We start from the raw sequence: 24,768 nt of genomic DNA on the forward strand, positions 1-24,768 counted from the left end.
TTCATGTAAAGAAGTAAGCGTTATCAAGTTTGTATTGATAGCACTCTGGCCCATTTTAGGACATCTTAGCATGCATCTCCAGCACATGCCTACCATCACTTTAATTTATTAGAAATATAGGCTAAATGTGTCCAGGCCCACTGACTGAAAAAAAGATTATTTAACATAATGTATGTAGGCTTTCTAAAGATCCACTGGATGTGACATTTGTGTTGTGATATCTCCCAATTTCCTACACTCCTCTACCTTAGTTCTACAATGTAATTGCAGAACTTGTATGTGCAATGCATTTCAATGGTCAGCATCTAAAGTACCTAAATTATGTGCATTTAGCAATCTAATCCATATATTTTTCCAAAGGTTCATAATGTGCATTTAAACATCTCCTAACTTCCTCTATTCCTACATAAGCTCTGCAAAGTCCTAAAGATTTCATACTTTTAAATGCATTGACCATGAGTTGTGGGTCTAAAATAAGTGGGTTATTCTTAGTAAGCTATCCAATCCATATATTGTCTTAGGTCTATACACTGTAGATGTGATATAATGTGCATTGAGGCATCTCACAACTTCCTACATTCCACTATACCTTAGTTATGTAATGTGCTTTGCAGTACATTGAAATGCATTGATTTACATTGAAATCCATTTGAACAGTTATAGGTTTTGGGCCTAAATATGTGTATAATTTATATTAAACTAGCAAACCCATATATTTTCTGAATACCCACACCCTACAGATATGATATAGCAATCATTGGGATTTGACCCACCCTCCTACAGGCTTCTGCATCAAACTAACCTTGCATTATATTGCTGAAAAAGTGTACGACGGATACATTTTGACTTATGTAATTCATAGGAAAGTACATTATCCATCAAACCTGTATATTTTTAAAATCCCTAAGGTGTCTACATGTGATGTAACATCAATAAAAACATATACCATCATCACAGACACTTGCATACGCCTACATTCATATACAGGCATGTATTGCGAAATGCACTGGGTGTCATTATAAAAGTGAGTAAAAATATAAGAAAGCTACCACTTCCAGAGGGCTATCATACCAAATAATGTCCCTCAGGCATGGAGGATTACAAAAAACATTGATAGACTTTGCCACCCCAGGTGATACCAATATGTGAAAATTTGGCCTCTGGCTCATGCCCTATGTGGGGTTAGGTGCCTTGCACCTGAAACATACATGAAGGTGTAGGGAGAGTCAAGTCAAGTGAAGTTGGCTTAATTGTCAATTTCTTTATGCGCTGGCCATGCAAAGAATTGAAATTACATTTCTTACTTTTCCTTGCAGACATAGACATACAGTAGACTTTAGGTGTGGACATAGACAATTAGACATAGACAATACACATACATTACACCTAGAGTACCTATACAATATACAGATGGTGGTGAGCCTGCAGTCTTCTTACTTAATGACCGAATCACTAACATTAGGTCACAGTTGCCGTTAGTTGGGTGGACGTTATGAATACATTGTACTGTAACTATTGCATTTACATTGCAGCGTAAAACACTTGGAGTGCTTGGGGGTAATGGAAAAGTGGCATACATGCACCATCTACCATTTACCATCTCAGATTGTGATCAACACATTTTGGGCAGTCATGGGTAAGCCGTTAGGGCGTCAGACTTGTAGTCCAAAGGTTGCCAGTTCGATACCTGACCCACCAGGTTGATGGGGGAGTAATTAACCAGTGCTCTCCCCCATCCTCCTCCATGACTGAGGTACCCTTACCATGATACCGTCCCGCCTCATCCATTCAGTAAGCATCACCCACTGTTTCCACTATACTCATTTTGTACTTCTAAAAAACAAACAAACCAATAAACAAACAAACAAACCAACAAACAAAACACAAGTGATGCCGGGTACAATGCCCAGATTGTTCTATTTGCACTTGATAGGATTATCAAAAAAACAGATTCCAGAAAAGTTGGGGCACTCAGTATTTGTGAATAAAAACAAAATGCTGTCATTTTCAAAACATTTAATGAGATTTAATGAGAGTAAGATGGAGAGTTGTGCAAAAACAACATATCAGTCATTATTGTTCAATTATTGTACAATTACAATTATTGGTTTGTCAACAGTCATTTAAAAAGTATACTTCTCAAAAACAATCTCAAAATAGGCCAAAGGGGCCAGTAAAATGCTGTTAAAGACACAAGTAAGGACAAGACAAAGGGGAACACTTCACAGTTAATTGCATTTTGGACAGAACCATTTTAGTCAAGAAATACAATAAACACATCTCAATGAAATGTCTTATTGAAAGCTATGAATTACATTTGGAGGTATGACTGCTCTGATGAATACCCTGATTTTCCTGAGCACCATGAAAAAAAGAAAGTCAGGGGGCATCAGCAGGGCTTGGAAATTCTTGTTTGAGTACGACAGGGAGAGATAACTATTTCCACAGAGCAAGCAACATGACAAGAGAACATGCCATGTTATGAAAGCCAAACGCCCAACTGGGAAACTCCAACTCCCATTGTCATTGTGACACAGTACTCCACACTGCACACATCGATATTTCATTTATGCCTCACCCTTGCAAGGAAGCAGTGCTGTGGGAAGATACCATGCTCAGGGTACCTCAATCATGGAGGGGGATGAAGGAGAGCACTGGTTAATTACTGCCCCCACCAACCTGCCGGGTCAGGAGTTGAACAGGCAATCTTTCGGCTACAAGTCAGTCTGATGCCCTAACCGCATACCCATGACTGCCCTTATATATGACCCTGGAGCAGGGTAGGAAGTGTGTATTAAAGGAGCAAGCAGCATGCATAGGTTTTTTTGTTTATAAACACAGTGTTGTGAGGAGGGGCAAGACACTGGTAGCCAACCATGTGAGCAATTTTTTTCCCAACAATCAGAGGTTGAATTGTGCGCAGCCAGGGTTGAGCAGCCAGGGGAAATCAAAAAATGAGAACCCATGTATACAGTTGAGGGGTCAGGGCCGATTTTAAAAGGTGTGTTTGTATGTGGCCAATCAGAAGCAAAGGAAGAGGATCGGCTTATGGGATGCACCTGGACCAGTCAATTAATCCAATTGAGAGGTGAGGGAAAGCGGCAAGCTCTTGCCATCTGGCAAGGGAGGTATTTGTGACCAAGGTTTTCCTGTAACCAAGGTTGTTTGTAACGAAGGTTTTCCTGTGCTGTCCATTATTGCATTGCATTTGACAGACACTTTTTTAACCCTTTAAGCCACGGTTTTAGACATTTGCTGTTACCAGAATGGCAATGACCAAGTTGTAGTGCATTACTAAAGGCCCTGTGTTATATCAAGTATTATAGTACGATGGTTGTTAACTTTTCAATGTCTTTTACAGCGTGCCACTGGAGGTACGGCGTGCATTAAGGGGCTATACCAAAGCGACTTACAATGGAGGACATAATCATAGCTGACATCACTAGTACAAAGAAAGTGCTAGTTAGTAGTGTTATTTTTTTTCCATTTTTTTAGATACACCACTCTGAGCTCAAGCTTGAGGCCTCACACCAAACTTTGGGCATTGGTTGGGTAGCACTTCTGTACGAGGCTACAGTAGGGAGGTTTACCCACAGTCTACTACCGAACTCTGCTAGTTGACATCAATTACACAATAACTTGTTTAAGTGACAAACATGGGTTAGTTAAAACACACACAGCGGTAAACCTCCTCATAGATAGCATGTGAGTGATTCTACGATTCCCCTACGCTTTTAAGTCCGTGGATTTTATTTGCCAATTCCACTAACTATTAACTGCATCCAATGATGTTTTGGACATTAGAAAACATTTATCTTTCATATAATACAGAAAGTGTAGACATGGCATTATTTCCCTCAGCAAGAATGAATATTTAATACTGGTTTTGGGCGTTTTCATGCCGTCCTGTTTTCCAAATGTCAGATTCAGTCTTCATATTAGCATGTAAAGAAACTTGTTTTGCCCAAGACGATTGCAAATGTTGATTCACAGTAATCATCACAATATGACAAAACTGTCAGAAAGACCACTGTCCTTTCCATTATGCATGAAATTTGCCATTTTGTGTGTGTCCACGAAAACTGTGTTAACGGTGTCATGGTCTGAAACCCCCTCCATAAATCAGTAATGGTTTGGCCTTAGGCCATACGAATAACATCACGTGATGTCATAACCTCTTTGGCAAGATATGGGAAGACTTTTTGGTAAGTTTTGAGCTCCATCCTTCCATAATTTAATCCATTCTTTTTCATGTTCTCATAGCGGGAAAATTGCCTGTCAACTGTGTTATCAACATATTCATAAGAATCTGAATTACAAATCACATGTAGAAAAACACAGATAAAGCATACAGATACATGAATTGATTAAGGTGTTGTGGTGGAACTTCTGAGGTCCTCAGTTAGCACAACACCATAAAAATGACTGAAATGTCAACGGTGTTACCGTCAATGGTGTTACAATTAGCCAATTATGACAGTCAGGGTTGCCAGATGAGGGTGATGATTTCCAGCCCAAAACATTTTCAAAACCCGCCTTGAAGCACAAAATCCCGCCCAATTCTATTGATTTCTATGGCAAAAAGTGGGCGGGTTTTTCTGAAGAATGCCATTTTTACCCGCACACGGCCATCCTAAGCAGCCCAATTGGACGGGAACCAGCCCAATCTGGCAACACTGGAGGAGGAGTATGTTTTTGCCAATTTATCTCCATATTGACAGACAAACAAACAAAATAATTTGTTTTCTAGGGAGATGGGTTCGTCTGCTCTGTTTTTTTTTCCTAAAAAAGTGCCGACTTATTCCCCTGCACTGTTGACCGTAACACAGTTGAGTAACACGGTTGACTGTTTTGAAAGTGTTTTTCAGCTATTGATCCCTTATGTGTTGGAAAAATTCTATGAACAGACACTATGGATTATCTCTGGAGAAGGAAGTCTTGTGTAAGGAGGGTGACTAAATTCAAATCAGATGTTACAGGGATTTATAATGAAAAATGTGTCAGTCTGTATCACAGTGAATCATAAAATCCTACTCATGAAGCTCAACAATCACATTTTCTATATCAGTTGCACAGATTAATGACAACATTATTGCTAAGGGACATAAGCACTTTCAAACGTATGTTGTTTCAACTCTGTAGTACTTTTATGTATGTTTGAAATGACATAGTATTTGTCCATAACACTGTTGACAAAATAATCAAGCAAATGTTCGCTTTCATTAGAGTATTTATCAAATGATTTAAGATTAAGCTTGGCAATTTGCTTGTTTGGAAACTTAAATATATACACTATTTAAACATCTAGGTCATTTAGTTGAAAAAAAATACTGATAATTGACATTTTGCTTTTGCCAAAAGCGTAGGGGAATCGTAGAATCACTCATAGCTAGAAGTATAAATAGAAGTTCTTTTGCCTTCTTACTTCTGCTTTCTTATATTACTTTAGGTCCGTGATGATGAATTCATAGCACATGCTACCTCTCGTTTGACTCTAGGTTAAAGGTTTGCATGGGTTAAGGTTTGGCCTATGGTATTCTTGAACAGGAAGTTCATTTTTTCCACTGCTGGTTGAGCAGCACTCTGTTACGGTAAGGGGTAACATCCTTCTGTGGTCAGAGTCCGATGCTCGCAATAGCATGTTTCTGATCACCATTAGAAGTGCTGAAGGCTCCCACAAACTGCAAGCCATTCCGTGCATAAAACGTCTGCGGTCCCATTTGATTTCACAAACACATTTGTGTTCAGTCACTGGTTGTGTTTTATTTCATTGTATTCGTGGTATTTGTTTTTGTTGGTTTGTTAGTTATTCTGCATTCTTGTGTGTGCGTGTGTGTGTGCGTGAGCTTGCATGTGTGTGCTTGTGTGTGTGTGTGTGTGTGTGTGTGCATGTGCGTTCGTGTGTGTGACCTACAGATAGAGTTAGAGAAGATAAAGTGTATGCATCAAAGAGCATGAGGATCGACAGATAAATATATTTCAGCGGTTTCATTCATTTCTGTCTTAATTTATGGTACACAACCATAGACAGTGTTTACACTTTAGCTCACTTGCACAGAGGCGGCTGAGTTTGAAGGAGGCAGTGCAAGTTGGGGGAGGGTATCATTTTTTAATTTTGCATATCATTTTTTCTCAACTTTAGCTGTTCTAATAATTCATGTTAAACCTCCAAAACCTCCAAAACCTGGTACCATGCACTGATGAAGGCTTGATAGCCGAAACGCGTTTGCTTTTTGGACATGGTGGTAATATAAATAAATAATGAGACGCAGTTTGTGAGTGTGGATTTTTCTTCCTTAAGCCCATACATCTTAATGTCTTTGTCTTTGGCCTTGGCCTTGGCTGAAATGGCTAAGGCTTAGCAAAGTTAACGGGCAGTCATGGGTAAGCGGTTAGGGCGTCAGGCTTTTAGCCCAAAGGTTGCCGGTTCGACTCCCGAACCGCTAGGTTGGTGGGTTCTCCTTCATGACTGAGGTACCCTGAGCATGGTAGCGTCCCGCCAAACTGCTCCCTTTCGGGCGCCATTGGGGGCTGCCTCCTTGCACGGGTGAGACATAAATGCAATTTTGTTGTGATCACTTCTCTACTTCGAGTCGAGACGTTCTACCGAGGTCATTTCCTGATCCTTCCCCCCTCTCACTCCTACTTGTCTCCTGTTACACTCTCTGACTGTCCTGTCCAAATAAAGACAAAAAAGCCCCCATAAAAATATGTTTTAAAAATATATTTTTTTCTTGCTCCCATCCAGGTGTGCAGCAGGTCACAGCAGCCCTGGTCCTCCGCGTCGAGCACCACCTCTTTCACCCTCTTCCCCTCTCGTCAACCGCCCGCCTCCCATTCCCAACCCCCCCAACCTTGCCCCCCCTTTGCCCCCCTACCCCAGCCCCCCAACCCTGACCGCAACCAAAACCAAACCCACACCCAAACCCACACTTGACCCACAAGTCCCTTGCCCCTCGCCCCTCGCCCCTCGCCCCTCACCTCTCACATCTCCAGGCCTCTAGAGCCCCACCAGCCCCCCAACCCTGACCGCAACCGAAACCCACACCCACACCTACACCTACACCTGAGCCACAAGTCCCCCGCCCCCCGCCCCTCGCCCCCCACCTCTCACATCTCCAGGCCTCTAGAGCCCCCCAGCCCACCCAGCCGCTCCAGCGCCCCCAGCGCCCCCAGCCCCCATGTTGTCCCACAAGAAGAAGGTACTGATGGCCATGGCCACGGTGGGGCTGGTGGCGGCTCTGATCCGCTCGTGGACGCCGCGGCCCTACGGCGCGGTGGACGTGCGGCCGAAGCAGGAGGCGCGGAGGGTGGAGAGGCTGCTGGAGGAGCGTCTTCTGGTCTCACAGAACAAGTACGGAGACGTGCCCTACCGCGTCAAGGACAGCGTGCTGAGGTGAGTAGGGCCTTGGTTCTTTATCTATGTCTGTCTCTAACTAACTGAAGATGCCCTACTGGGCAGTCAAGTATGGAGACGTGCGCTACCGCGTCAAGGACAGCGTGCTGGGCTGGGGTGAGTGGGTTATTTTTCTTTATCTATAGCAGTGGTTCTCAACCTTTTTTGAACAAATGCCTCCTTCACCTCATAAACCTGCCAACACCCCACTAAGTATTGAAAAATAAAATAGACTAATGCCCCCCAATGGGAACTAAACCCCACCCCCACTCAGCCGTATCCTTCTCAACGCCCCCCCTAGGGCTCCCCAATGCCCCCTGGGGGGCTGTAGCGCCCCCGTTGAGAAAGACTGATCTATAGGCTCTTTTCCACTGCCGGTTTTCTGGTAGGCCTACAGCTCGACACACCTATGGCTGCCACTCTTTGCTTTATGATTGAGCTATGTCGTGCGTGCCCGATCGAAAAGCAAAAAGTGGCCGGCCAGGTCGCGCTGTGTCGAGCCTAACAGAAAAACTGCAGTGGAAAAGAGCCTAATGTCTGTCTCTAACCTATTGGACAGTTCAAAGATCCATGTGCAGCTTCTAGGTGCTGGTAAACGCAGGAGTGTTTAATACTTCAAAAGAAAGAAGTGTACCGCACACTTTCATACCTAAGTGAACCTTATTACTAGGAGGCGAAACACGTTGTTCGCTCTGATTAAACAAGTATAAAGTCAAGAAAGTGTGCAGTGAACTTCTTTCTTTTGAAGCGATGCCCTATTGGGCAGTGAAGTATGGAGACGTGCCCTTCTGTGACAAGGACAGCGTGCTGGGGTGAGTGGGGCCATGGTTCTTTATCGATGTCCGTCTCTATCTAACCAAAGATGCCCTACTGGGCAGTCAAGTACGGAGACGTGCGCTACTACTGTGCCAAGGACAGCGTCCTTTGGTGAGTGGGTGGAGTTATCTCCATCTATCGGTCTCTATCTCTGTCTTATCTGAGTGTGTCTATACGAGTTTACTCAATATTTTAGTTAAACACGTTGAAGATGTCCTATTCAACAGTCAAGTATGTTGACGTGCCTTACTGCATCAGGTAGACTAGACTAGAGGGTGCTGGTGGGAGAGGGCCATGGCTCTATCTAGAGAGAGAGAGAGAGAAAGAGAGAGAGAGACAGAGAGAGAGAGAGAGAGAGAGAGAGAGAGAAGAAAGAGAGAGAGAGAGAGATTATTGTCAATGTCTTATTGTCTTCTTGTCAATATGTTTGGTTTCAATGCACATTGGAGTCTAGCCAAGCGCAACTTCAATCTTCTGTGCTAACACCTGTTACATAGATTTTTTTTACACTAAAGCACACCATGCTTTTTTAACTTTGACTCTATCTGTCTTTATCCCTAGCTCTGACTATCTTAGTGTTTCTCAAGGGGGGCTCTACAGCCACTCAGGGCATGCTTATTTGAGATTGGGGTGGGGATGCTGGCATACTCCTGGAGGCAGGGTCGTACCCTGTGTGACAGCCACTGCCACCGGTGTGTGAATGTGAGTATGAATGGGTGAATGTTGTGAGGCATACAATGTGAAGTGCTTTGAGTGCTCGAAGGAGTGGAAAGGGCGCTATATACAGTAAGTGCAGTCCATTTACCATTTACCATGATTGGGTCAGGGTAAAAAAAGTTGGAGAAACACTGGTCCAGCTACTAAACAAAGATGCCCTATGGCGATTCCCATGGATTGGTCTTTCTTTATCCGAGTCTGCTCAACCTTTGGAGTCACAGTAACAATTTTCCACAAGGACAATAAATATTATATCTATCTATTCTACCTGTATCTTTCTATCATTAAAAATACTCTATTGGATAGTCAAGTGTGGCAATGCTCCATATCATGTCAAGGAGAGGGTGCCAGGCTGAGTGGGCCATGGCCCTATCTCTATCTTTCTGAGGAGCTGTTTTCTACATAGCCGGATATTGTTGAAAACGTATTGGTTTTGGCCTTCTGTTTCCATGTAAACAGAGTTTTAAAATCCACATATCAAAAATCTGTCTTTAAAAATATCCCATTTAGGGGGCTAAAATGCACCTGATACAATGGAGTATATAATTGTATCCCACATTTTGCGTTTATGTTTGTTTGTGCAACATTTTAAATGAAATTCTCATGAAACTCACCTGCACACTGCTCCTTTAAGTTCTTACCGTTCATGATGAAAAGAGAAAAAATAGGATTTCTCTGGATTTCTGTTCCATCTGCTGCAGTGAATTCACACTACTGATAATCGCTGCAGTGACATCCAGACGTCATATCTTTCCTCAGGAGAGCAGACTCTTTTTTTGGGAATGAAAGGTCTTTTGCAGTGCTCCAAACGAAAAATAGGCTAATTGAGCTACACTTTTGTGTCCTCGTAGACCCCATACATAAAGGAACAGCATACCTTTGTTCTTTGGAGATCAGTTAGACAGAAGACAGAAATAAGAGCGTTGTGAGAGTCTTGATACAGACCTGGTATTATTAAATTATCTTTATACGGTCTTTTATACTTGTACAAAGATCCTAAACACAGGTCTACTTGTTCAAGCACTTTGAGCTTCATCTTGAATGAATTGAGCTGTGTCTGAGATAAACTACTATTATTGTTGTTATTTATTATAACTTTTGAAATAACCACAAAATAATATTAACACTTTTTAACAAAAGTGGCAAAATGCTAGAATTTTAACTAGCTTCTAACTGAAATGCCTAATGTCAACCCGTCTGTTCTATCTGTTGTCTGTCTGTCTTTCTGTCTGTCTCTCTTCTGTGTATCTTGACATACTAGTGCTCTTATCTCCCTCTATCCTCTGTCTCCTTGCACTCTACTCAGCCTCCTAGCCCCTAATGGCTATGTGTGTGAGTGGGCTCTTTCCAATATCCGAACTCCCATCCTCCTCAAAGTCCAAAGAGAGATTTGCAGTTACTGCAGGTGTCTTGCTCAAGGGTAGTATACCCAGACATGACTGTGTCAGGAGACCACACATATTCTCCCTTTACTTCTGGTTAAGGATGGGATCATTCAAACCGGCAATTATTTGATTCCCTGGTTAACTGGGTACTCTATCTATCGGTATTTCTGACACCTGTCTGACACCTGACACCTGAGGCAGCGAATTGACAAGATCCCATATGCACACCTGTATGTCCGTCTCCCTGATTGTCTGTCTGTCTATATGTATGTACCGTATGTCTGTCCGTCTCTCTGATTATGTGTCTGTCTGTCTGCCTGTCTCTCTGACTGTTTGTCAGTGTGAGTGTCTGCCTGATCCTTGTCTCTTTTCCCCTTCCCATCGCAGCCTCCCAGCCCATAAAACGTGTTTTCAGGGGAGAGGCGTGGACCATCAACATCCAATATACACAACTGTCTGTCTGCCTGCTTGTCTGTCTGTCTGCCTGCTTTCTTTCTCTTGTAACACTTCCAAATAAGGGGCCATAATTAACAGTAAAGTAGCTACAACCTAATACTTAAGTAAGGGTTAATAATCATTACTTAATGCCACATTAGACACATATTAATTGTTATTAATGCATTAGTAAGCAGTTACTTAACTATTAGATAACTATCACCTTGTGTTACAAGTTAATAGCATATTATTATTTAACTAATAGATAAGTAAGGGCACAGTTAATAGTTAAGTAGCTATCAGGTCATACTTAACTAAGGACCAAAATTAACACTTACTTAATACAAAAGTAAGGCATAACTAATGGTTAATTAATACATAAATATTGGGTTTTGGGACCCTTATATTAGAGTTGGCTGAGGATAACTAATGGTTAATTAATAGATAGATATTGGTGTTTGGGACCCTTATATTAGAGTTGGCTGCGGATAACTAATGGTTAATTAATCGATAGATATTGGTGTTTGGGACCCTTATAATAGAGTTGGCTGAGCATACCTAATAGTTAAGTATTTAATCTACTGTGACATCTAGTTTTCACTCGTTCAAATCACTGTAATAGTGGCAACAGGAGCCATTATATAGCAAGGATTGGACGTACACTTCTCAATGATGGTGGGGTGATGAGATGTAATTTTTTCATATACCACTTATTAGTTTTAATGGTAAAAACCCTACAATAAATGCAGAACATTATGAAGAGTAATAGTTTTGAAGCGAAACTAAACCATTCCTTTGTGATAATTAAGTTAATGTTTGATAATATTAGCTCCAAGAAGTGCAGTGCATGATGGGTACGCAATCTACAGACAACAATATTTCGGTATTATTTAATCATTAGATATGCCTTGCTTTTGTATTAAGTAAGTGTTAATTAAGGTCCTTAGTTAAGTATGACCTAATAGCTACTTAACTATTAACTGTACCCTTACTTATCTATTAGTTAAATAATTATATGCTATGAACTTGAGACACATGGTAAGGGGCCATATATATAAGGGGCCATAATTAACAGCAAATTAGCTATAACCTAATACTTAAGTAAGGGTTAACAATCACTACTTAATGCCACATTAGACACATATAAATTGTTATTAATTCACATGTTAAACATTAATAAGCAGTTACTTAACTATTAGATAACTATTACCATGTGTCACAGGCATATCTAATGATTAAATAATACCGAAATATTGTTGTCTGTAGATTGCGTACCCATCATGCACTGCACTTCTTGGAGCTAATATGATCAAATATTAACCTAATTATCACAAAGGAATGGTTTAGTTTCGCTTCAAAACTATTACTCTTCATAATGTTCTGCATTTATTGTAGGGTTTTTACCATTAAAATTAATAAGTGGTACATGAAAAAATTACATCTCATCACCCCACCATCATTGAGAAGTGTACGTCCAATCCTTGCTATATAATGGCTCCTGTTGCCACTATTACAGTGATTTGAACGAGTGAAAACTAGATGTCACAGTAGATTATTTACTATTAGGCATGCTCAGCCAACTCTATTAAAGGGTCCCAAACACCAATACCTATCGATTAATTAACCATTAGTTATCCGCAGCCAACTCTAATATAAGGGTCCCAAACACCAATATCTATCTATTAATTAACCATTAGTTATCCTCAGCCAACTCTAATATAAGGGTCCCAAAACCCAATATTTATGTATTAATTAACCATTAGTTATGCCTTACTTTTGTATTAAAGGGACAGTTTGGTCAATTTCAACATGCAGTTGTATTGCTCACGCTACCCTTGACTTGTCAGTACCCTGTGATGCCACATTTTTCGGCTCAACCCTATCCGAGATATGAGCAATTCTAATGGGGGCAGCGTTTGTTTACATTTTTTAAAAATGAAACATAGGCCAACTCCAAATATTTTCCCAAAAGGTACTGCTGTTTGCTAGTTGTCTGCTGATGTTTTATAACCTTTTGGATGTTTTTGGGTATAAATAAAAATGTTTTTTTGAAATGTAAACAAAGAGCTGCCCCCATTACAATGACCAGGATCTCGGAAACGGCTGAAGAAGAAGAAAAAAAATCTCAGGCACTAACAAGTCAAGGGTAGCGTGAGCAATACAACTGTATGTTGAAATTGACCAAACTGTCCCTTTAAGTAAGTGTTAATTTTGGTCCTTAGTTAAGTATGACCTGATAGCTACTTAACTATTAACTGTGTCCTTACTTATCTATTAGTTAAATAATAATATGCTATTAACTTGTAACACAAGATAATAGTTATCTTATAGTTAAGTAACTGCTTACTAATGCATTCATAACAATTAATATGTGTCTAATGTGGCATTAAGTAATGATTATTAACCCTTACTTAAGTATTAGGTTGTAGCTACTTTACTGTTAATTATGGCCCCTTATTTGGAAGTGTTACCCTTTCTCTCAGTCATACTGTTTGCCTGTCAATATGACAGTCTGACTCTTTTTTTCTTCCCACCAAAGCCTCCTATCCCGTAACAGGCGTGCGTGTGAGGGAGAGATGTGGACCATCAGCACCCAATATCCAAACATCCTAAAACTGTCTATCTGACGCCTGTCTCCTTCCCCTTTTTGCTCTAGTCTCCTAGCCCGCAATGGGTGTGTGTGTGAGGGAGATGAGCGGACTATCAACATCCCCTATGCCAACCTGCTCTTCCCCCGTGTGTCGGCCCAGAACCTCAACACCGCCTTCAAGGACTCGGAACTAGATGAGGTGAAACGACGGCGGGCACAGGAGTACAGCAGCTTCCAGAAGAGGTGAGCAGAGATATAAGATTCCACTGTCTGGCGGCCTTTCACCGCTCAACTAGCCTACGTAAGCTAAGCGCTAACGTGATGAACGTAACTCCCGCCATAGAAGCGCTGTAGGCCTAACATCAAATGCGCAGGGCAGTGCACTCGTTAGTGCCGTTCGTAACGGCTGCCTCACTAGCTAACTTCACTTATCTAATCAGAGACCTGTTTATGTTGGAGGGGAGTCATCGAGTAACTGCCTTCCGTTTCTAATTGACCCCATATGGTGCAGGTGGCAAGACTACAAGAGAACAAACCAGAGACAGACAATGGCCATGTTTTCATTAGGTAACAATTCAGAATTAAATAGTTCCGTCGAGTTTACATTAAACTTTCATTTAATTCAGAATCGTGAAGTTAACATGACGTTTTCACATTGGAATGAAGCTTTATCCAGAATTAAATTGAGTTCATTCTGAATTAAATGCCTCATGTAAACGAGGTCAACGAGACTGGCAAACAAGACAGGCAAGTTTAGACAAGGATTGTTTAATCAGGGGAACTTCTGAGACAGGTGTGTAAACCATAAAGGCCAACAATAAAGGCCAAATAAAAGCAAAACAAAACAATGAACAAAAAAGATGAACACAGGGTAATCAGGGCAATGACAATCAGATGAGGGGAACAGGTGAGGCAAACGAAGGGGCGGGGCAGCTACACAACAGGAGCACGGAGACAATCAGACAGGGCGCGTGGAAATCATAAAGGGAACCAAGGAACAGATAACCAGTACAGTAAACCAAAAACAAGGAAACAGGAAAGACTAACATGCTAAATCTGCAGACAGATGAGGGTGAACAGAAAAAGCAAGCACATATATGGACAAGACAAGCTAAGCAAGAAAAGGGTGACAGGAAGAAAATAAAACTAGACAGACAATGGGTAGCAAACAACCATCAGGAGGACTGAACAAAACTAAAGCCTGGTTTAGACTCATCCTGAAACTGCTGCCTACGTGCACAAACCAGCCACCACGAGTTCCTCTGCAGACCTGAAACGACCACAGTCCCACAAAATCTGGGTTTCCAGTAGCTTCAATGAGGTGTGGGTAGGCATCTACAGCAGATGTGTTTTTTTCAACCTTGCAAAGGTGTGAGAAACAGAAATAAGACACTCAGAAACTATTTCCTTTGAGTTGGCCACTTTGTTCTTCCTGAAGCGATAAAAAGGAAAAGGAGGAGCTTCCTCTTGATTGACATTAGTCTTCAAAGCTCAACATTCATTTAGACCATATCAACATGAATACGTCTTCTTCAGGTGACATCTACTGTAGATGGCTAACAATATCCTATCCTAATGGTCCCTGGCTTACCCAATACTACTGCAAATACGGAGATAGCACCAGCGTTATAACACTGTATGAGTTTCAAATATGGTGTCACAGATGCTATTTCATTCATGGGCTATAAAAAAGACTTTACTTGACTTGAACATTGTTTGGTTTTATTTTCTGTGTGTGTGTGTGTGTGTGTGTGTGTGTGTGTGTGTGTGTGTGTGTGTGTGTGTGTGTGTGTGTGTGTGTGTGTGTGTGTGTGTGTGTGTGTGTGTGTGTGTGTGTGTGTGTGTGTGTGTGTGTGTGTGTGTCTGTCTGTCTGTCTGTCTGTGTCTGTGTCTGTGTCTGTGTCTGTGTGCGTGTGTGTGTGTATCTGTGTGTGTCATTATGCTGCAAAATGCTGAAACCAACTTCCTGTACAAATTAGAACTGCCCCAACAGTATTCTGTTGTAAAAATAAATTAAAAACATCTTTATACTCATCTGTCCTTGGTGATAGTTAATTATATCTATGTAATTCTATTATCTATAACACAAAATAGTTTCTTTTTTTATTATTTGTATTACAAGGATAGCCCCTTGAAATGTGCCATCTCGTTTTGGAGGGGTCTTTTTTATTATTTTTATTCTTTGTATTCTCTTTTCTCTTTCTCTACTCTTCAGCACATTGAATAGCAATTATGTATGATAATGTATAATGTAAGTCATTTTGATTGATTGATTGATTGATTGATTGATTGATTGATTGATTGATTGTGTGCTGTAGGTCCCAGACGGCCGCTGACCTGCTGATTGTAGCAGAGGCCAATAGCCCGCTGCAGTACCCCACACAGGGGGTAGAGGTGCGGCCCCTTAAGACCATCCTTATACCAGGTAAGGGCCACCTCACACACACATTCAGATATTTGCTTTGCTGGTACATGACTATTTTAATATGGCGGGCATTGAAAATGAAACAGTTGTACCTAAAAGCTAACAGAGTACATCAATTTAGGAAGAATTAAATGGGTTGTTCAGGACTTTTTTTACAAACTGTATGTAGCTGGGTCACATTTTTAGTAATCAGCAAACAGCTAAACACTAAACAAACAGCTAAACACAAAACAAATGTTCTACCACAGCCATTGAATCAGGAAGTTAAGATTTGACTCGTTAACTGGGAACTGAGAAGGAGGGAACGCCCTTGTTACAATTTCTAGAATCTGCATCACATACTCTTGAATGTACTACCAATGTAAAAGCATTAATCAAAAATTAATATGTGCCTGTCATTTCTGTTATTTGAAGGATTGGCTCTGGAGGATAGAATAAGAGAGCGATATTCGGTAAGTTTGAGAGATTTCAAATGCTGATGTCTTTTCGGTATTAGGAAATTGGTAATTCACACATGCATTAACATGAATTTACGTCTATTACTTTATTTTCTTCTTCTTCTTCTTTCCTTCTTCTTCTTCTTCTTCTTCTTCTTTTTCATCATTATCATCATCCTCATCATCATAATCATCATCATTTTTTCTTCTTCCACTTCCTCTTTTTCTTTTTCTTCTTCTTTTCCCTCCTCTTTTTGTTTGCCTCCTGTTCATCTTTGCCACCAGGTGAATTTGACGGCCACTATGGGCACGTTTGACATAGCTGCCTTCGTGGATGAGGTCAGCATCCGAGGGGAGGGAGAGATGAACATCAGCTTGTCCAGTCGCTACCTGACGGCCCTCAACCGCCAGCTCCAGTTCATCACGTACACTAATACCCTGTTTCACCCCAACACCGCAGACACAGGTGAGACACATGCAGAGACACTCTACATGAGACGAAACACTTAAGAAAACCTCCCTAGAAATGAATAGGGGTGATTCGTAACACCAATATGGCGTGTGCTTGAACATCTCCCACCTTTCCGGCAAAAAAGATTCAATTGACCACTGAGATGCGCTGTCATTGATCCAATCGTCTCGCAAGCAAATACTGTTGATGGGAAGTTGAAAAATATAGAGAAATAGAGCCAAGTCCCAAGTGGAGGGTCTTACTATACATACATCTGGGCAGTATTACACAGTCAAAAATGCAGTGTTCATTCAACACTATTCTGAGAATGTGCGGCCTCAATTTGGTCTTAATTCGACTCTTTGAGTGTTGTATTAACACTGAGTGCTAATAGCACTTAGAGAGTTGAATTAAATACTTGATAGGGATTCACAGTGTTAATTAAACACTTAACAAGTTGAATCTAATGCTAAAATCGAATTGGACCATATATTCTCAGATAAGTTTTAATTAGCAGAACATTTTTTTACTGTGTTCCAACGAGCCACATTATCAGCGTCAAGCCAAGCGAAACTTTGGGGGGTGTTGGGAATTCAGCTTCCATTCTTCTATCCTGATAGAAGGTTGACTCTGTGCTGTAATTTTATCTCGGTGAATGGGTACACCATTGCTTTTGGTGTAATATTTAGATTAATGCCGCAAAACCTTGTGTAATGCAAATAGCTAATAACCACAGCCCAGTGCTAACCTGTCACAGTCACATACTGTAGTATGTAATACCACTCTTGCCGATCTAATGCCGTCACAACAATGCAGTCCACCCCTGTTCAACACGTAGGTTATATTGCCTGAGTCATAGGTACATGTTGATTTTATTACAGGTATGTACTGTTGTGGGAGTTAGCAGAAGAGAATGTCATTATTTCAAGTATTTCTGGCCTGTTTGGTATCTGTGATATCTGTATTGCGTTGCGGTGTGAAATATGTCTATGAAGATTCTCAGTCATCCAGATCATGCTTTACGAAGTGTTTTTATGCACAGTGAAAAACATAGTGCTAATTCAACACTTAGGGAGTCGATTTAACATCTTCTAGAGTGTATTTGGTCCCAGAGTATTCTCCAAGTGTCGGTCCTTATTTTGATCTCACCCGGTCCTCTTGAGCTGATTACTAATAGTCACAGATATATCTTGTCAGGACTCATAAGCTGAAAGGGACCAGGTGTGAAAACACCCTAAGTGCTGAATTAACACTGCATTCCTACTGTGTTATTGAAAGCAACTGAACATGTTCCCTGAGCGCCATTTTATCAGTTTCATCCATTTTGGGCTGATTTGATATTTTGACCGTTGCCAGTATGTTCTGGGTGAGTGGTGTGTGGTGCTATGTGGTTGTCAGGTGTTCCTCCCTCATAAACATAAATCTGATAGTTCACTGCCAAGTGGTGTTTGACCATATAACAGTTGGAAACTTGGCACAGAAATGTGTTTGTTTTGCTGGTATAACAGAGTGGAGCGACATCTTGGTCATTTCCCAGTGTTGCTGCTGTGGGAACCAGTTCAGACAGCACTGATGACACAGATAACATCTCGAGGGCCATGCCCCTCCTCTGGGTCACAGCCATTCTAGATGAGCGTGTCTATCATCTGAATCTCTTACAGTGAATCTCTGATCATGTTAACCTGCGTAGGTGTATATATATGCAGTGCAATATACCATCAATCATTGATTGATAATATTTACGGTATCGTTTTCCATGTTGTCCGTTAGGAGTCAGGACTGGTCAGCAGCATTTACAACCAAAATCACATCATTGACGGACAGGACTCATGATGTGTTACTTCCAAGGAACAATATGTCAACACACACAGTGGAATACTCATGTGATTTGCTGTGCACCAGTAAACTGCCTCAATAGTCGCGGTAGTAGTAGCAGCAGAAAGGAGTACAGAGTTCACAGTTCGCCCATGAGAATATACCCAGAATGCCTCGGTGGTGCTGAGGTTGCCTTTCCTTGCTGTGTAATTCTCTGATGTGCAGACAAGTGCTTGGCTTGGCTTGACTCGGAGGCACGACTGATTTTTTTTTTTGTATTGATTCCCATTTAGCCTGCACTAAATGAGTTTGTAGGATATGTTGGGGGGTATGGGGGGTGAGGGGTAGGGACTGACAGGAAGCCCATATATCCCCAGCAGGAGGATACCCCTTTCCTCCTAGTTAGCACTCATTCATTCAAAGTAGTGTGCTAAGCAGACGTGGCTCATCTGTCTGCTGAGGTGTATAAAGTGGAAGCAGAAGTATAAATAATACGCAATATAGCCAGAGAGAGTAGATAAGAGAGAGGTTCCATTTTCCCATTGTTTCCGGGTTCTTTAGGCAGACCTAAGGACTGTTCTATTCAATGCTAGGAGTATTATGACACGCCCCTTTAGGCAGACCGGAACCTGGTCATGTTAGGTGCCCATAGCAACCTATTACATTGGCATATCTCTATACACTTAAAGAATCTCTGATATAGCCATTGAGAGTAAATAGAATGGAGGCCAAAATTCTATTTCATTGTTGAAGCCAAGTTGGAGCCAAGGTTGGACCCAAAAAGACCAAAAAATGGCCAAATCCCATTCATTCCTATGAGAGACATAAAACCCTGTATCTCCCTTAAATGCCACTCCAGGGGGATCATTTTTCGCTCAACTAGTAGGTCCCCTTGCTCTCCAACTTACCAGGGTGGTGATTTTTTGTGGTGATGTTTTATTTTAGAGAGATATTAAAAGTTAAATTGACCAATGAGCATCAGAACATGGTTTGATTGACCGTTAGAAGTCTTGTTGTTGTCCAATCAGCACCTGCGTTTGGCGTTGCTAAGGTGGAATGTAAGTTGGAATGTTCCCAAATCTGGCTTCAAAGCGTTGAATGGCAAATAGCGTTGATTTGGCGTCCATTCTATTTACTGTCAATGGATATAGCAGTGGTTTTTGTTAGTTTTATTGTACATACAGTATGTTTCTATGTGTAGTTATGTGCACTTTATAATGAGGCTTTACATCTCCTTGTTCTTGTATAATGTCATTCTATTCTTCTATTCTAATCTAAAAGAAAAGTAAGAAGGTGTTTTATAAGTTCCAATGGCATAACTGGTGCAACTATGTAATATCATGTGCTAGTGTTGCACTCTGTGGGGAATCTCGTACATTCATCCAGGACAGTATAGAGTAGCAAAGACAGTTGTAAGCTGAAAAGCTTCTCCATCATCAGACCATACTGAAAATTCACATTTCGAATAAAATGATAATCAGCTTCAAGCTCTGAAAAAAAGCCTAGCTGCTGCACATGAATCAGTTCTTATGGGTCTTCTGTGCAAGTATGCAACCAAACTGGTGTAACCAAGGTCTTCATCCAGACCACTACTCGAGGCTAGAACATCAGTTCTTTTGATTTGTACAAGTATGCAGCCAAACGGGTGTAACCAAGGTCTTCCAGTCCACTACTCGGGGCCCAAACTCTCAACCATCCAGTTTATGCTCCAGTCCGGCATGGGAAACACAGGCACGATACCACTGAGCTAACACCTAACAGCCTACTGTAGGGCGATAGCTCAATGCTACCGTGTCTTTACAAGGCTCTGGAGGGATGTTTACTAACAGTCCTCCGTTGAATTCTGCTAGTTGGTATCCGATCCGTTAAACTGGCCACTCTATTTCCCTGCTGAATTAAGCTGCCATGCAGGAAAATGAAGTGGCCCGTGTCTGTGGTAGCAAGCGCAGTGGCAATTTAGCGGAAATTGTGTTATGGCACGTGAAAGGCCCGCTGAAATTGATAGGCACGTTCTGTGGTTGGTGCGTGTGTGAAAGAGAGCTTCCCAGAGTGTGTGTACAGTACAGTATACAGTGCACGGCAAACATCAAGACTGTCGTAAAGCATTTTTAAAATGTACATGTCTCCCTAGGAGACGCGTTGCGCTGTAATAGGATGGAGCTGTGATATGTTATGTGGTAAGCCAAAGCAATTTTCTGTACTTTCGGATACAGCTACTTGTTTGGCTGGTGGTGTATATCCATTTCCGGCTCTGTTGGTGTGTTGAAGGCTGAGTTTGTTCAAATTTTTTTTAGAAGACTTAGTGTTTTGTTTGCTGTGTTACTTACAGTATGCAGGGTTCATGTTAAATCAGGTTTAAATAGTCACTTTGTTTTACTTCTTTTACTTTTATTTATTATTATCATTATTATTATTATTATTATTATTATTATTATTATTACAATATCAGGTTTCCACATGCTGTGCTCACCGCAAGGCCTTATTGTGTGTCTCAGGTGGAAGGCAAGTGCTCTCTTTATCAAATTAGCCTCAGGCAGTGACTTCTCTGAAGCCCTGCCTGTTAGTCAGTTGTATCTCTGAAGCCCTGCCTGGAAGGCAGTGCTCTCCCTGCCATGCGACCTTCAGCCTATGGTAACAAGTGATACTACTTTTTTCAATACAATGCTCAATACACTACGACTACTACTAGTAGTAACATGTATTATACAGTAATAAGAGTAATAAAGATAGTAATTATCAGTTATAATTGTGATATTTTTTCCGGAGTTTGGGTTTTGTGTCCTTTTCAGGTCATAGCAGTGGCCTCCTACAGTTCCTGTGCATCATTTGTCAGGACGCAAAGTTACTAAACTAGGCCATTTTGGCTGTGCTGAATCATGAATTTGTTATGGAACGTTTTCGTATATGCTGACTAAAGTGGTTTGGATATGGCAGGGTCCTTCCCAATGCAAGAAGTCAAAAACACAAGAAGTTATTTTCTGGGGGGGGGGGTGCATTCATGTTAGTGAAGGATTCATATTTTAAGGCACAGACACGCATACACACATGATCATACTACTGACAACTGCACACACACAGTACATTTACATTACATGACATTACACTTAGCTGAGGCTTCTAACCAGAGTGATGTACAGTTATCCACGTACAGGGTATTGGTCATGTTCCCTGGAGCAGTATGGGATTAGGTGCCTTGCTCATGGGCACCCCAACCTTGGAGTGTGGAAGGAAGTGGAAGGGTGGAATTCGAACCTGCAACCATCTGACTAAAAAGTCCATCTCCTGAACCACTAGGCAATGGCAATTTTTGTCAGTTAATTCCAGTTGAATCGAATCGCAATGCGATTAATCGATTAATTGTTGACATCCCTAATTCATGTTCATCCTTGTCGTCATATTGCATATTGTCTCCAAGTAGAGTCAGTAGAAGAGGAGGTCACTGTTCTAACTGTGACTGTGGTGACAAATTGCTTCTCACTGTCATCTGAGGTTAACCTCTCTCTGTCTCTGTTACCTTCCCTTCTCTCTCTCTCTCTCTCTCTCTCTCTCTCTCTCTCTCTCTCTCTCTCTCTCTCTCTCTCTCTCTCTCTCTCTCTCTCTCTCTCTCTCTCTTACACACACACACACACACACACACACACACACACACACACACACACACACACACACACACACACACACACACACACACACACACACACACACACACACACACACACACACACACACAACCCTTGGTCAGCACTTTGTTCAATGTTAGCATTGTTTTTTTATGTTCTTCCTGTAAAACATTAAATTCATCCAGTAGTACATTAAACTTAACTTTATTTCCTGCTTAGTCATCATCATACCAAATATAGGTAGTGATTACGTCTGGTGTCAGCTGCCGTTTTGGAAGTAGGGCTGCAAAATATCAGAAAAAAAAATCGATACTCGATATAACAGCATGCAATGCCTCAATAACAGTTATTTTAACGATATTCAGAAATATAGCCGAGTGTGTTTCTTGTCACAAATTTGTCGGTCTATGTGGGGGGGCGCGGCTTTCTCGTGGCGAGCTTCTCGCACATTTGTTGACATTCAGCTAGTGACAGGACTGCACAGAAATGTTTTACTTGTTAGCGATAATTAAGTCATTTTCGCTATACGCATATGGCCACTCTTGATATTGCGATGTCGATACATTTTCGATACATTGTGCTGCCCTATTTGGAAGTACTCTTCAAACCATGGGATGTCTGATCTCCTGACAGAGACACACACAGTCAGGAAGTGTTATGTGTAGAGTGTACTCTACTAAAAGGAACCCAAGGCTGCTTCATTAAAAGTGCATGAGACTAGGCTGTAATTGCTGGTGGTAAGCTCACGTCAAAATCCTTGCCTGGGTCCTGCCGTGGCTCAAGTGGTAGGCACTGCACTGTGTCGCTAATTATGAGGGGGGCCCTTTAAGCCAAAAGTGCCCGGGCCCTATTTCTCCCCCAGCACAGCCCTGTTTATCAAGGTCATTGTAACACATCGTTCTCCAACACCACATCACTTGAGTTGCCTTGTCAGGCCACATTTCATATTACAATATACAGGAAATGGATGTACAGCTGTATACAGCTAGAGAAACAGCTGTACTGCTTTCCTCCCTGCTCTGGGCTGGACTGGCTATCTGGCATAGGTGGGCCCTGCACCCTCGGTTTTTTTACATTTCTGAAAACAGGGGCCCACGAGGGTGCGGGGCCCACCGGTGAGTCAGTTCTGCGCCGCTAATTATGAGGGAGCCCTTTAAGCCAAAGGTGCCCGGGCCCTATTTCTCCGCCGTTCCAGCCCTGTCCCTGCTCATCTGCATGACTCACTTGACTGGAGCCATTTGCTCCACTTGGGTGCATAGGCCGTTGACAGTGGCGGAACAATTACATACAGGGCCTCAGGGCAAGACACTGATAGGGCCCCCCATACAGCCTGCCAAGGGTCTCAACAGGGTCCCCACATCCAATACAGGGTCCTGGGCCCCTTGGGCAAATGCCCTGCTTGCCCCACCCTGTAGCTCAGCCCCTGGCCATTGACGAGCAACCTCTACTTCACTCTGTTGTTGGCTCTCTGTTCAAGCTCTCCCCAGTTCAGCCCACTCTTTGATAGGGGTGTAAATAATAATCGATTTGTATTGAAGCATTGATCCTACAGCCGGCGACTCAATTAATCGATTTTGTCCACAAGAGAATCGATTAACCGTTATTAATCAATTAATGGATTTTTGTTATTACTGCACTTAGCCTGTGAGGTATTTTATTTTGCTCATGCATTAATAAGAACACTGACTGTAATAACGGTGTTCCTCAAATGAAATGCATGTAGATATTTCAGCTTTTGTTAATTTCTTTAATATCTCACACATAAGCCAAGCCTGTAAGGTGTAAAAAAAATATGAACTATAGCATTCTTAGGTATTGAAATTTTTTGAATCGTTGTCCTAAGAAATCGATATCGAATTGAATCGCCATGTAGGCTCTGATTTACAGCCCTACTCTTCTTCTCCAGCTGTTTCGGGGACCACCTCATTTCCTTTTCACTTGGGGGTTCCATTTCAGGGCTTGACGGGGAATGTCTGTGGGAGGTTTTCTGAGGGTGTGACCAATCCAACTCCATGGGATCTTGGTTTCTTCTTTTGCACAGGTTCACATTGCTCTCTTTGTCTTTGCACCAGATGTTTAGTATTCTTCTGACGCCAAGGAAACCCTTTACTAACCCCTGCTTGGCCTGTATTGTTCCTATTTCTCCACATATCAAGTCAAGTCAAGTCAAGGGTACTTTATTGTCAAAAATCTATGTAACAGGGTTAGCACAGAAGTGTGAAATTGCGTTTGACCAGTCTCCAATGTGCAGTTTAACCTATGTTGTCCTGGAGTGACATATGCTGCATTCAGGTTCTTGATATTTGATATTTCTTGATATTTCTTTGATATTTTATTTAAAACGTGGGTATGTCAGAGCTGAATTAACACATTCTAATGCAAAATGAGTGTCTTAGCTTTTAAATGCAACTTATTTCATGTTTTTATGTGCTTCCGAGGCTGAGATATTTACGTGTAGACTTTAATAGGCAGAGGGCAACTTTTCCCAAAAAAGGGCTTAGGCTAAAATGGGCTAACTAAAAACATTTAAATAAGACATTGACGATAATCTCTCTCTCTCTCTCTCTCTCTCTCTCTCTCTCTCTCTCTCTCTCTCTCTCTCTCTCTCTCTCTCTCACTCTCACTCACTCACTCACTCACTCACTCACTCACTCACTCACTCACTCACTCACTCACACACA

At 41.6% G+C, this 24,768-nt stretch overlaps 1 protein-coding gene across 1 annotated transcript in view; it reads left to right on the forward strand.

The window, feature by feature from the left end:
• The first annotated feature begins 7,181 nt into the window (after positions 1-7,181).
• The window catches only part of b4galnt1a (beta-1,4-N-acetyl-galactosaminyl transferase 1a), a 30,752-nt gene continuing 13,165 nt past the window's right edge, over positions 7,182-24,768 (forward strand). The window contains exons 1-5 of the mRNA XM_063208650.1: positions 7,182-7,396; positions 13,406-13,582; positions 15,658-15,764; positions 16,179-16,216; positions 16,487-16,667. Coding sequence (XP_063064720.1) covers positions 7,182-7,396; positions 13,406-13,582; positions 15,658-15,764; positions 16,179-16,216; positions 16,487-16,667 — 718 coding nt within the window. The remainder of the gene's footprint in view (positions 7,397-13,405; positions 13,583-15,657; positions 15,765-16,178; positions 16,217-16,486; positions 16,668-24,768) is intronic.

This window comes from Engraulis encrasicolus, chromosome 10, assembly GCF_034702125.1.
Source record: "Engraulis encrasicolus isolate BLACKSEA-1 chromosome 10, IST_EnEncr_1.0, whole genome shotgun sequence".
In the NCBI taxonomy this organism is placed as follows: domain Eukaryota; kingdom Metazoa; phylum Chordata; class Actinopteri; order Clupeiformes; family Engraulidae; genus Engraulis; species Engraulis encrasicolus.